The following is a 13,479-nucleotide window of genomic DNA, read 5'->3' as shown; positions in this document are numbered from 1 at the left end:
AATATTTATGTTATTCAATGAGTTTGGTCACATTACCTCTGAAAGTTTATGTGCCCTGTCATAGTTCTTGCTGCACTGGAGAAGCTGAGCAGCTAAATTGCAGTCCTTCCTGTAGAGCTCCTGGAAAAAACAAGAAATGACCTCTTCTTTAAAGTTTGCAAAGCACTTGTGCCTTTCAGCCTTTCTCCCATGCCCGATCAATCTTTTCAAAATTCACTTTGGGGAGATTTGGAGCATACCTTAATTTCTAAACAAATTGAGATGCTTTGTTGTTTCTTGCACAACCTAGAGATATATCCTCCTTTGCTCTGTGAGGGCTGATAAAATTACTAAGAATAAACTTTTGAGACCTGTTACAACAGGACAGTAATCTGCATCTCAGAAGGTGGATATTTACCATTAAAAACTGAATTTTATACTGTTAACATGCATGGTACCGTGAAAGCTAAAAAACCATGATCTTTTAAGCAAAAAAGAAAATTTTTACTGGGTATTATCCAGCTGAGCACTAAAATACTACTTTAGAAAGTGCTAAAATAATCTTATGAGACTGTGGGAGAAATTAATTACAGAAATATACATTGGGTTGATTTTTTTAAAAGGGAGACTCTTTCTCCTTTTGATATTTCTGGATGGTTCCTGGCTCCTTTAATATCTTGCAGAATGCAGCTATAGAAATTTATTAAATCTCACTGCAAATATTTGACGCTGCAGAATAGAATATTTTCACTGGGCAAGAAATTACCGTGAGAATTCTACACAAGGAGGGAGAGAATTTAAGCAAGCTTCTTATCCTATCTTGGTATTGAATGGCTCCCACAGCCTATTTAATGGGAAAATTCAGCACACACATTTGCCCTTCACTTAGATTTGATTTAGCACACATGACTGTGTAACTGTATCCTTCAGCCAGTACCTCTGGCTCCCTGAAGGTAGGAGCTGTGTTTTGTTTTTCCTTTTCCATATCTAGTGGCACTAAAACCAAGGTTGGCTTCAGAAGCTGACTTTATAGGTGGGCAGAGATGAGATATACAAAGCATGAAAGTGCTGTGGGCACTGGGCTGTGTTAATCTGTAAAAATTAGTACGTGTTTGTAGACAAAAGGTGTGGAATACTGATATAATTTGGATTTTTCTCTGATGTTAATGTTATAATTCTATTGCACGCCAGTTTTTATGGCTACATTAATTTTCTTAGAAACTCATAAATTTTCTGTGAAAAAGAAAGATCCTCTGTTTTAAAGGACAATTCTAAGTTATTCTCTAATAAGAGAAGCAACAAGATGTTCTTTTGAGTGTTTCAGTGATAGGGATAGTTCTCCTGTGAACACTAGTACATATTTTTTCACATTCAAGGACCTTTAGATGCTTTTTTTTTTTGGTGTTTTTTTTTCCCTCTGTCTTTGTGAGATTTTATACATGCCCATTCTGCTTCAAATGTACTGTATTCATTTATGTGGATCTTAAATTTTATATTAGGACACGCTATTTTCATTCCTGAAAAAGAACCCAAGAATTCAATTTAGAAGTAAAATCTGCTGCATGTGCACGTGACTTTGATATGCTGCACATACATTAAACCCAATTTATAGTGCTGCACAATGTATAGCACAGACAGGTACCCCAGGTCCCATATGGCATTTCCAGGCACACTAAAATGATATCTCTCCAGAACCTAATCCTTTCTTCAAAAGCTCTGTGCCTCTCTTTCTGCTCAGTGGTTGTCATGGAGAGCACAAAAAGCGTTTCTGACACTTTATTTTTAGCAGCTTTAAAAATTACTACAGAGAAATTACATGTGAGCTACATGTGCCACGTGTACTTTGTTCTCAACCTGCTGGGCCAAGCCATGTGACTGGAGTGACCTTCTCTCCTTTTGTGTGTGCCTGAATGGAAACCAGCCCTATCTGTGGGAACTGGAACAATAACTGGCAATTAATGCCAGAAGTGTTTCCCACAGTTTAAAATATGGTTTTGTATTGAAAGCATCATTTTACATTTCTGTCAGAGGAGAGAGAGAACATATAGTTGAAGAAAGAGATATTGCTGAGACAAAAACATTCTCCCCATGTAGGATTCTTCAGTTCATCACTTCTGTACTTATTAGGTATAATATTAGTGGCTTGTTTTGTAGTCCTTTGTTTTAACATTTGGAATATAACTTTTATTCTTATTAGTGATGCTACACATAATCACAGATTATCCTGAGCTGGACGGGACCCACAAGGACGATCAAGTCCAACTCCTGGCCCTGCACAGCACCATTCCCAAGAGCCACACCCTGTGCCTGGGAGCTTTGTGCAAACCCTTCTTGGGCTCTGTCAGGCTTGGGGCTGTGGGCACAGCCCTGGGAGCTGCTCCAGAGCCCAGCCACCCTCTGGGTGAAGAACCTTTTCCTGACATCCCCCCTAAATCTCCCCTGACTTAATTTCATGCTATTTTCTCAAGAGCTGTAAGGGCAGACCTTTGTCCATGGGCCAGCCCCAAGTCTGAAGGAGTGGTGCTGTTATTTGAGGCTCTGGACCACACTCCAGTGCTCAGAGTAAAACTGTGAGTTCTGAAAGCACCTCAAATGGGGGCTCAGACCTGACTCCATGAAGTAGTATAAATGCATGTATACTGAAAGGGAGATTCCTGCAACTTTCTTCTACCTCTATTTTAAATCAAAAATAACTCCACTCATTTCAGCTGAATTAGTCTGGTGGTGCTCCTGTGCTTCCAAAACCTGGATATAGCCCATTACTTTTGCCCCATCCCATTTCTTATGGCTGTTAGAGTTATAAAGTAATTCAACTCAACTTGTATAAAAGTTAGAGGTCAGATTGGGAACTTTCTATTTCAGTTGGAAAGCTGTTAATTGCACAGGCAGAGTTCACATCAACAGGCATTTTAATGAGATTAAATGCTCCCAGCTATGATTAAGAGTTCATGTGAAATATGGGAAGATTGAATGTAAGATGCTGGAAAACAAGTGCTAACAGAAACATGTCTTCTGCAGATGAATTTTTTATTAAATGTGGAAGGAATGGCACAATAATGAACTAAATGCCTGCAATATTCCTCTCCTTGCTGTCTTTGTAGGTTTGTCTCAGGAAGGATTTAATGAGCTTGTTGCCAGCTGTGCTACTCATGCCATTTTCCAGTAGTGTTTAATGAGATGGAGGGTGACAATTGCCAGAGATGTTCCCTGTTTTGTCCCTCACTGAGACAGGCCCATTTTTACACATGAACAGCTGCTGGGGCAAGCCTGGCTCCTGCTCCCTGCAGGAGTGGTCCGAGTGACCAGGCTGGGGCAGTCCTGCCCCCTGCCAGCAGATCTGGCTTGTGCTGGGCTTTCTGGAGAGCAAAGACCAAAAGACCAAAGAACTGCAGGAAATGTAGGGCTCTACTCTGTGCCTAAAATCCTTCTGGTGAGTCCCCACTCCACACATATGTCCCTGCAACACCTCTGACCGTGTGCTCGCACCAATTTGCTGTACCGATGGCAAAATCAATGTGGGAATATTGCCATCTCGTAGAAAATTTTTTCATCAGTTTCAGGCTAGATGTAAGGAAAAAAAATATCAATGAAAAGTCTCACCACAACCTCACAGCGTAAGAGCTGGATTTACAAAGTGATGGGAACAAACAAACAAACGTGAATTTTAACTGTTGAGGCAGCAGGTTACAATTTATACAAACATAAAATACTATTCTAGAATTTCATAGGAAGTGCAAGACCCAATTTGTTTCTGAATATAATCTCAAAATGAATAATTAAATACTTACATTGTCTTCTGACAACTTATCTATTGTCACCTTGGCTTCTATTAAGTGGTTATTGAGTGCAATTATTTCATGGCTCAAAGCCCGTTTTTCCTCTTCATAATGTTGACCCTGCGTAGAAAATGGAGTAGTCAGTGTTTTTTCTACTGTCAGAATATTTCAGATAAAGGTCCACTGGTTGATGCCCTTCTCAAATCCAGAGGAAAGCACAACAGACCAACACTTCTTTTTTCTGTCTTCCCGCCTCCCCTCTTATTTATTATCTCCATTATTTTGCTTAGGAGATGAGGTGAAGTTCTTTAGAACTGTGGGAGTCAGACTGAGCTCATGTAGGAACCTTCAGAGTAGGCTCCAGTTAGCCTGGGCAAAGGCATCTATTGAGCATCAATCAGTACATCCCTTCTTAGTCACAGGACAGGGTCTAAGGTGGAAGGGACTGGAGCTGCTCTTTTACTACTAGACTGTTTCACTTATGCTATTATTTCCCGTCCTCATAAGGAAGGAAGAACAATATTTAAAAAGAAAAGCAGTTGTATTTGAGCCAATTTCATTTTAGCTGTTGACTGTTCTGGCTGATTTAAAAGCCCTGATTAAGGCTGTTCATTTCTCAAGGTGAATGTTTACCTGATTGCAGGGTTAGCACTCATTAGCAGAACACAATCCACTGTGGCATATCAGGAAAACAGCCTGATTCAAATTTCTTTCTGCCCACTAATTTAATCTTGTTACCAGTAGGATGTAACTCTTTATTATAAATGCAAAGAGATCAGTGGAAAGAATGAAATGCCACTGGCCCTTCCCACCTTTTGTTTCATTTTGGTACACAGTGCTTATTGTCCTGCTTCTCATATGAAAAATCATTGTGTGCCAGTTATTTATAACCCTGCCCCCAGCCTTACATTGGTATTAAAAAGTATGGCAGCTTCTGGGTGCTCTGAAATCAAGATCATCTTCTGTGCACTCAGAGCTGCAACAAGAAGGTTTGGAAAACATCTCGAGGGTCTTTTAGAAAGGTACATTGCCATAAGAACAGAAAGGAGGGTAAACCCTGATGCACATCTACTTTGTTTAGTGAACTCAATCCAGTGACAAACTCACAGCCTCAGTGGTGCTGAGCAATGGGACAAGAGGCAACAGGTGGAAACTGGAATATGGGAAGTTCACCTGAACATGAGGAAGGAATTCTGTACTGTGAGGGTGGCTGAGCAATGGAGCAGGGTGCCCACAGAGGCTGAGGAGATATTAAAAATCAGCCTGGACATCATTCTCAGTAAAGTGCTCCAGAGTACTCTGTTTGAGCAGGGAGATTGGACTAGATCTCCAAGTGGGTCTAGTGGATCCACTTCACCAGAAGTGAAGTGGTCCCTTCCAACCTCAACCATTCTGTGATTCTGTGCATGTCACTTCCCAGTTTTAATTGTGAAGGACTGAAATTTCCCAAATGCCATATTGCCAGGGTCACACAAAAACCTTCCATCAACACACACTTGACATTGTCAGCTAATTGACAGCAGTGGGAATTGGGTGTTTTGAAGTCCGAATGAATATCAAGGTTAATTATCCAGCTGCAAAGCACCAGCCTGTATTAAAGGAGGGTGATTAAATTGGAAGTGGCAGCTCTCATCCTAAACTGCTATTTAAAGAAAAACACCTTCTCAAATGGTCTAAGCAAACCCACAGCTTGCTTTAAACCATGCAGATGTGATTGAAGTGTCTTTTGAAGGTCTGCACTGGCCTATTTTAGTGTCAGTTTCCTGTGGACTGTCTGTTCCCTGCTGATGTCAGCCCTCTGTCCTGGCAGTCCAGGTCTGGAGGGTGGCTCAGGCCTGACACCTCTCCCCTCCTTGCTCCCAGGCATTCCTGCCTGGGTACTTCCTCATGGAAGGCCAAAGTGCAGCTTTGAGAGCTCACAAGGCTCCAACCTCAGTGATTTTAACCAGACACAGGATGATGTTTTTAATTAGGCAGAGCAACGTGGTTTTATATGAGACCCTTAACTCTCATTGATTTTATGGTGAACTAAACAACCAGCCACTTTGTAAACCTCCTGGCCATCTGTGCACCTCTAAAAATCTGTCTCCTCTGAGACTGTGACTGAAGATTACATTTTCAGAGGTATTTAGCTGTGTAATGAGGTAGACAAGTGACTACCTAAGTACCCACAAAAAATATGTCCCCTCAATTTTCATGCTTTTGAGGGATCCAGGTCCACTGAGTACACACATAATCTTCCAAATAACCATTTGTATGGACGATTTTATCAGTCCTTGTATGACAAGTTGTCATACCAGGACAGCTGATTTGCAGAACTCTGTTGCTCTAAATCTCTCTCTGATCTCAGTAACTGTTGCTCTTGCCTAGCCAAATTGAACTTTACTCATTCTATTTTGCAGTTCAGGAGAGAATATCTGATCAAGGATTTATAGTTTTCAGGAGAGAAACTAATAAGGCAGCAGATTCAGGCATTGGAAGCGCTGCTTTCCACTGCATTTGGGTAATGCTGAATCTGGCTGAATTATGATTCCATTTTATTTCACTTATGATAACATTTGGATGATGTTTCCCAGGCTTTTTATCCGCTCAAGTGTGACTTGAAAAGGCATTCTATATTTATTGAACTGTAAAACTTGCCTCAGTTCAGATTTATGCTGTACAGGTCAGCAGGTGGACACCAAAGCAATAAATGCCTCAGTAGTGCTGTGGAGAAGAGGGAATAAGAAGGAAAGGCCAGTCCCAGTCTCCTCCACTATTATTAGTTCACATCCTTCCCTTGAAATCAGTGTCCCTGACAAGAGCAAGGATTCTGCTTCAATGGGGCAAAATGAGGAAGCCTGGAGGTGGGCAGGGCACTGAAACCTTTGGCATATTGGCCACAAGCTGCATGTCCATCTTTGGAAGTTCAGGCTTCAGCCAAATATTATTGTGGAGCAGTGGTGGCAGCAAGAGGAAAAGGCTTAATCCTGACACCACCTGTGGGAGAGCAGTGCAGCTGGAAGAGACAGGATGGCAGTGTTGGATCACTGCTCCAGAAGGATTGCTGGTCACTGGGGGCTGCAACTTTGAGCTCTCCACTTGCAGTCAAGCAATCATTTTCAGCATCAGATCCTCAGAGAGGCATGAAAGGAGGATGGGAATCATAATATCAATGCTTTGATCATGAGTTACAAATATAAATGCTTATTTTACTTGTAACCACTTTTGGCAGATCTCTATTTCTGGTAGCTGATAGAAGCTTGGTCCTCCTACTCTGCCATAAGGCTTGTGACCCCTCCTCCCTCCTTTTGGCGCTGCTTTCTCCTCTGCAGGTGCTAAACCCAATCTCTCAAAACTCAGTAGTGAATTAAATCAGTGGTGTTATTGACATGCCAATAGCTTGCAGCTGGGCTGAAGTTTCCTGGAGTCCACTCCAAAATGCCAGAGCTACAGACTGCAGTGGGCTGAGTGGCTGGTGGATCCTTGCTCAGAAATCTTTGTTGAGTCAGCTCTGTGCATCTTCTGTCCCCCTCATCCCTTGACACAGAGCCAGGACACGAGAACACAGCTCTGTAGTGTCTGACTAACACAAGAGAACCACAGTCATGTGCCTGCATCTGAGTCAGATCAAATTTGTTCTGCTGGGTGAATCCAGCACCAGGGCTGAGGGCACCTTGCTCCTATCCTGGATTCAGCATGACCCTCAGTGCATCCTTATCAGATCTGAGGAAGGGATTGAATATCTGTTCTTCACAAAGGAACCAAATTATATAATAAAATATATAATCTCTACCTGGAGCCTTAGGGCCTTTTCTATAATTTGCATCTATCACAGTGAAAACATCCCTCATATATTTAAAGATCCATTAAAATATAAGTTGATGCTTTCAAAAGTGTTTGGTGCCATCTAGTCCCTACATCTAAAATCTGTGATATAAGTGGGGTGAAAAGAACTTTGCTAGGTTGATCCAGCATGAAGTAATTAATAGATAAGTGTATTTTTAAAAGTAAAAAAAGCTGGATGAAAAGATCTGCTTATCCTGCATATTAGTGAATCCATAAAGGTTACTGCTCCAGTCCTTCAGCAGAAATGGGCAGGCTAAAAGTTCTCTCTCTCTCTCTCTGGTAATCTTTCAGCCTCCCTTCATTGCTGGAGGGTGTCCTACCATGAGCAGTGGCAGCCCATTAGTCAGGGCTTGGCTGCTTGCTGTGGTCTCTGCTGTCCTGTGGGAGCTCTGGTGTGTAGAGCAGCCTCAGATTTGCAAATGGGAAGTGCTGGTCCGTGGAAATGTCAGACTTTCCAAACAGGGCAAAGTAAATCTTGACGTTCCTGTAAGGAACATTTCTGTGGATGCAATTTCAATGCTGCAGGGACAATAATGTGATGGTAGTAGTGAGCAGCAAGGTATTAGTGGCCAGCAGTATTCCTTTGGGAATACTTCTTAATAAGTAGTGCCCCAATGACAGACAGAAAGAGAGGGAGAGACTTTTTCTGTTACAAATACCATCAGAGTGATACAGATATCCCATCCTGAATGCCTTGACTGAGGCTTACTACAGTGGTTTTGGATGAGGCAGAATTTTGTTCCCTTTTTTTCTCTACTACTCTATTGTCCAGGAGGAAAATAACACTCCAACAGGAGAAATTCCCCACCTTTGTGGACCAGTGTAACACTGTTAACTCAGTACTCTTCTCCTAGACCAGCAGTCACAATCTTTCCCCTTTTCATGGAATCTTTTCATGCTTTGAGGTATCTGCTAAGAAATGCAGGGGGTTGTCTGTCCTGTGATTGTAGTCAGCAAAAAAGGGCTGACTATACAAGTGGGGATATTCTTTCAAAACAAACTCTGTAAGTTTTAAGGTGATATTTTATAACCTCATTGAAATCATCTCATGAAGGAGAAAACTAAGATGACAAACTGGGAGGAGTGGTTGGTACAGCAGTGGGATGTGCTGCCCTCCCCAGGGACCTCACAGGCTGGAGAAATGGCCTGACTGGAACATCATGATTTTCAGCAAGGAGAGGTGCAAAATCCTGCACCTGGGAAAGAACAACCCCTTGCACCAGTGCATGCCTGGGGCCACCCAGCATATCCTGCAGCTTCTCAGAAAGGGTTGGGAGGTCCTGGTGGAAACCAAGGACACAAGCCACCAGTGTGTTTCCTTGCTGCAAAGAAAGCCAAAGGCAACCCTGGGCTGAGGAGGCAGTGCTGGCAGCAAGCTGAGGGAGATGATTCTTCCCTTCAGAGCTGCTGTGCCACACCCAGAGCACGGAGTCCAGCTCAGGTTTCTCAGCACAGGTGCATAAAGACCTGCTGGAGAGAGTCTGCAGCCATAGCAGAGAGAGTCTCAGGAATGGCCAGGAGGACAATTAAAGTATTGGAGCACCTCTGCTCTGAGGAAAGACTGAGAGAGCTGGGACTGTTTAGCATGGAGAAAACACAGCTTGAGTGGGATCCCATCAAATGTGGATAGAGATCCAAAGGGAGGGTGCAGAGAGGACAGAGCCAGGATCTCTTCAGAGGTGCCCAGCGACAGAACAAGAAGCAATGGGCACAATACCAGTGGCACAACACATGAAACTTCAGCAGTGCCATCTGAACACAGAAAACTCAAACTGTTGAGGGTGACTGAGCACTGAAAAAGGTTGCCCAGAGTTTCCACTCCTGCAGATAATAAAAAACTGTCTGGACATGGTCCTTGATGACCTGCTGTAGGTGTTGGAGCAGGGAGTTTGAAGGAGGTGATGCCCAGATATCCCTTCAAACCTCAACCATTCCATCCTCCTGTGAGTTCTGTAATGTATGGCTACCACAGCTCACTGGGCTGCTGGGATCACTGGGGTGGAGATGATATGATAGTTTAAATTTCTGTTATTAGCAAATGCTGATATTTGCTTGTAAGTAAACACTCTTATTTTTATAAGGAGATAATTTAATAAACAATTAATACATCTCTAGCTCCTAATGAAATTGAGAAGGAGTATGCATGGAATATGGTACGAGTTCACTTATGTTTTTCCCTGGCATTCCATCAAGACTTCAAACAGACCCCAGATTTGACTTGGTGTGTGTGAATGCCTGTGTTCTGGAATCAGGGTTGCAGCATCTAGTTGTTACTGATAATTACAGCAATCATGGAGGACATGAGTGTGATATCCACCATGAAGAAAGGGCCCCCAGATGCCCTGTGCATTCCCAGTGATAGTTCAATGACAGCACTCCAGTGATGAGTGAGGATGAATTTGTTTTACAGCATCTGTCAGTACATATCTTGTATTCTGGTGAGAAATTAATAACAACAACCATTCTTTGTGGAATGGAAGATTGGGAGATTATGCAATTGTCTCTCCCACCAGGTGTGGAAACTTTTCAGTGTTGCAGAGGGCACTAATGTGGGTTATTTCAAGGTTAGGTGAAATAAACTCTTCCTCCCGTGCAGGTGTGTCACGGTCTCAGCTGAGCAAGGCAGTGCTGAAACCAAGGGACCTCTAAAGCAGAGTCTTAAAGAGAAACATATGTGGTGCTGGCCTGGCTAGGCCAGGGTTATAGCAAACAAGGTAAAGAAAACAAGAATGAGAAATGTGGTGCAAATAAAACCTTTTTTCCTCCTGTAACTCCGAAAGTTAACAGCTGCTCTATTTGCAGTACTTCCCTGCAGACCATATGCATAACTTGTTTTATCAAGTGGCTCATAAAGAAGCAAAAGATGGTTTTGATTTGCAGGAATTACTGGATATTCTCTGCAGTAATTCCTGATTTTAAGCATGTTAGTTTCTGCTCTGCAGATCTTCATGTTTTTATGGCAGATGATGTGCAGGCAGATGTGCCTGTTTATGGGTGCTCTGTGTGAGTTTGTCTGCCAGTGAAGAGCAGTGGACATCCCCTACTCACACTCACTTGCACCCATGGGCAGGAACTGTAATAAAAAGAGTGAACTGACAAGATCAGAAGAGCAAATGCTAATGAAAGACTTTTCAGTGAATAATGAGATTGTATCAACTGATATCAGTTCACTACAGGATCCTTGGGGTGCAGGATTTGGTGCTGATAATTGCAGCATGAAAGCAACATTTAATACACATTAAATTTTTTAGTTTTACTTCTCTGCATAACAATCTTATTTTGGTTTAACAGTAAAATGAGTATCCAAAGGAGCTGTTCACTTACAGATTCACTGAACCCACAAGTCTATTTAAGAATGTGCATCATTACAAGCAATAGAGGAAAGGAGCCAAATGTTGAGCAGATTTATGAGGTAATTCTTTATCAAGTTACAAACAAAACTGCAGGAATGTGTAGGGATGCAGAGGCTGTGGCAGCATCCTGATTGCACTTCATCATCTACCACTGTCTCATCTTTGCTTCCCACTGCAGTAATCCCCAGGACACCCATCCTTGTCTCAATACCTCTTCAAAATGCTAATAGAGCCTGGCTTTCAGGAATTCTGCTACATTATGGTAAGGAGCAATGACTAATTCATTATATTTATCCTACAGAATATTAGATATTTATTTAAAGTGATTTTCTGTTGCCAAGCTGCCAAGGTTGCAGGCAAGACTGCATTCTTCAGAGACAAATGTATGGCACCATGGATTTGAAAATACTCATTTTTATGGGCAGGTCAGAGAAAATATGTTGTTGATGTGTCTTTTGCCTTAGGCTTTACCTACTGCAAAAATCTATGTCATGTTGGAGCTCTTCCACATTAAGAAGATTGTGGCAAGAACATTATTCCGATGTGACAGGCCTTTCTTATGATGAACACTTGGGATAAAAGGAAGTGACAGATGTATGACTCTTGGGTTGGCTCAGGAAGAGACTGGATTCTCTGTCCTTGCCCACAGCTGAATTTTTTTTTTTAATTTATTTTTTAACTCCTCCTAGGAGCTCAGAAAAATAATTTAAAATAATTACATGGTCATAGTGAAATGAAAGGAATGGAGACTTCAGCTGAGCTAGTGGTAAGGAGCAAAACATTTTGCAAGAAGGAAAAGAAGTTGTGTGAATGGGTAGAAAAGGAGAAGTTACTCTGCTGCAGGCCACACAAGGCAGGCTCTTCAGCCTTGTAGCTTGAAGCTGTCACTCTGAGGACTGATTGCCTGACACTCAACCTTTCCAGGCACAAAGGCTCCTCTGTGGAAATGGAGAAGTTACTGGAGACTGGATACTTCTTAAATGAACTACTTAGGTGCTCTAGAAAGAGGAGGTGGCATTAATTTCTAGGAGTAAAGAAGTAAAATCATCTAGGAGGAAAAATGTAATATTCTGAATTTTGGAATATTCATTCATATTAACTGCAGATTATTTTAATATGCAAGTGAATTCTAATTAGAGTTGACTACCTAAACAAGAACAATTTCCCACCAAATAAAAATAGTAAGGGCTAGATCATTTACAGTACTTTACTCTTTAATAATTTGTTCTGCTCTAGGAATTTTGAAATTCACATTTCCTGTCACCTTTTGACACTTTCTTTTAATAATTAGTTGTGTAGAAGAAAACTTCGAGTCCCTTCCTTTCCCCCTGTGACTGAAGGAATGGTTTATCTAAATGCTCTCTCGGGAGCTAAAGTGCTTCTCTCTCAGAAGATTTTTCTCTGCTATTTCACAGTCCTGTGGCAAGGCTGACTTTTCCTCTCAGGGTCCCTCCTTGCACCTGAGTGCACAGGATCTGTTCTTGCAGTGGAGAGCTGTGATGAGCTGGATCTGTGCCCAAGCCCTGCCTGGACCCTGCACAGCCCAGAGCCAGCCCAGCAGCTCTGCCCTCCCCCAGAGCTGCTCACAGGGGCAATCCTGCAATTATTGCTGCATCACTGCTGTGCCTTTGGCTTCCCTCTCCTCACCACTCCACATCTTGGGCTCTTCCTCACGTGGATTTTGGTCTTTCCAAATAAGTCCATGTCCAATGTGTGCATGTCTTTATATTCTGTTCCCCTAATCTCTTGTATCTGTTTGGTATACATTGGAACATCCCCTGGGATATTGGTTGGGAAGATTTGGTAAGCTATCTGAAAAATAAGTGTAGTACAGGAAATAAACATAATGGACTTGTGTCTTTTCTGTGTGAATTAGCCTCTCATTTTTTTTTTTTTAATTAAAATATATCTCTGCTATTTACTTTGTAGAATCTCATGCTGGGTAAAGATATTTAAGGTTTGGTGTTTCCCCCCCACCCCAATCAACCCCAGATCCTTGAGAACATTTTGAGAAAATCCCTATAAGCTCTTTTCAAGGCAGAGCAGGGGAGATCCATTAAAATAAAATGCTCTGTTCAAATATCCAGCCCCTCAGACCCTGTTAAATAGTGTCTTTTGGCAGCATCCCAATTCAAACTGCCATAACCAAGTATAATGACTACATTAAATAACTATTAAAAAAAAAAAAAAGAAACAAAGAAAAGGAAACAGCTACTATGCAAATTCCTTGAAAAATGACAGAATTTTGCTTCCAACCCTGCTAGTAGGTTACTCAAGTCTTTGTATCTTAATGCAGTTTGGGGAGTTGGTGTTGCAGTTATTTTTACTATGAATTTAATTGTGGCTGTTTGGAATTGCTGAGGAGCCCTGCAGGGAGGGACAGTGGGACAGTGCCAGAGAGCTGGAGTGGTGCTTGCTGCAGGTCGTGGTCACAGGAGGCTCTGCTGGACACAGCCACATTGGATCCCCACAGTCAGGACCCTGTTTCTGCTCACTGCTGGAGGAGTAAACCCTCCTGGCAGAAGCCAAGGCTGCAGAAGGGA

General features: G+C 42.1%; 1 protein-coding gene across 1 annotated transcript in view; it reads right to left on the bottom strand.

The window, feature by feature from the left end:
- BEGAIN (brain enriched guanylate kinase associated) overlaps window positions 1-13,479 on the bottom strand; it is a gene marked incomplete at its 3' end in the record, with an annotated part of 147,568 nt that overhangs the window by 4,558 nt on the left and 129,531 nt on the right. The window contains exons 6-7 of the mRNA XM_084207193.1: window positions 3,768-3,875; window positions 37-120 (exon numbers count right to left, since the gene is read on the bottom strand). Coding sequence (XP_084063319.1) covers window positions 37-120; window positions 3,768-3,875 — 192 coding nt within the window. The remainder of the gene's footprint in view (window positions 1-36; window positions 121-3,767; window positions 3,876-13,479) is intronic.

This window comes from Fringilla coelebs (assembly GCF_963513975.1).
Source record: "Fringilla coelebs genome assembly, chromosome: 6".
NCBI lineage: Eukaryota > Metazoa > Chordata > Aves > Passeriformes > Fringillidae > Fringilla > Fringilla coelebs.
The sequence above is the reverse complement of the archived record's forward strand: the minus strand, read 5'-3'. Positions and strand labels throughout refer to the sequence as shown.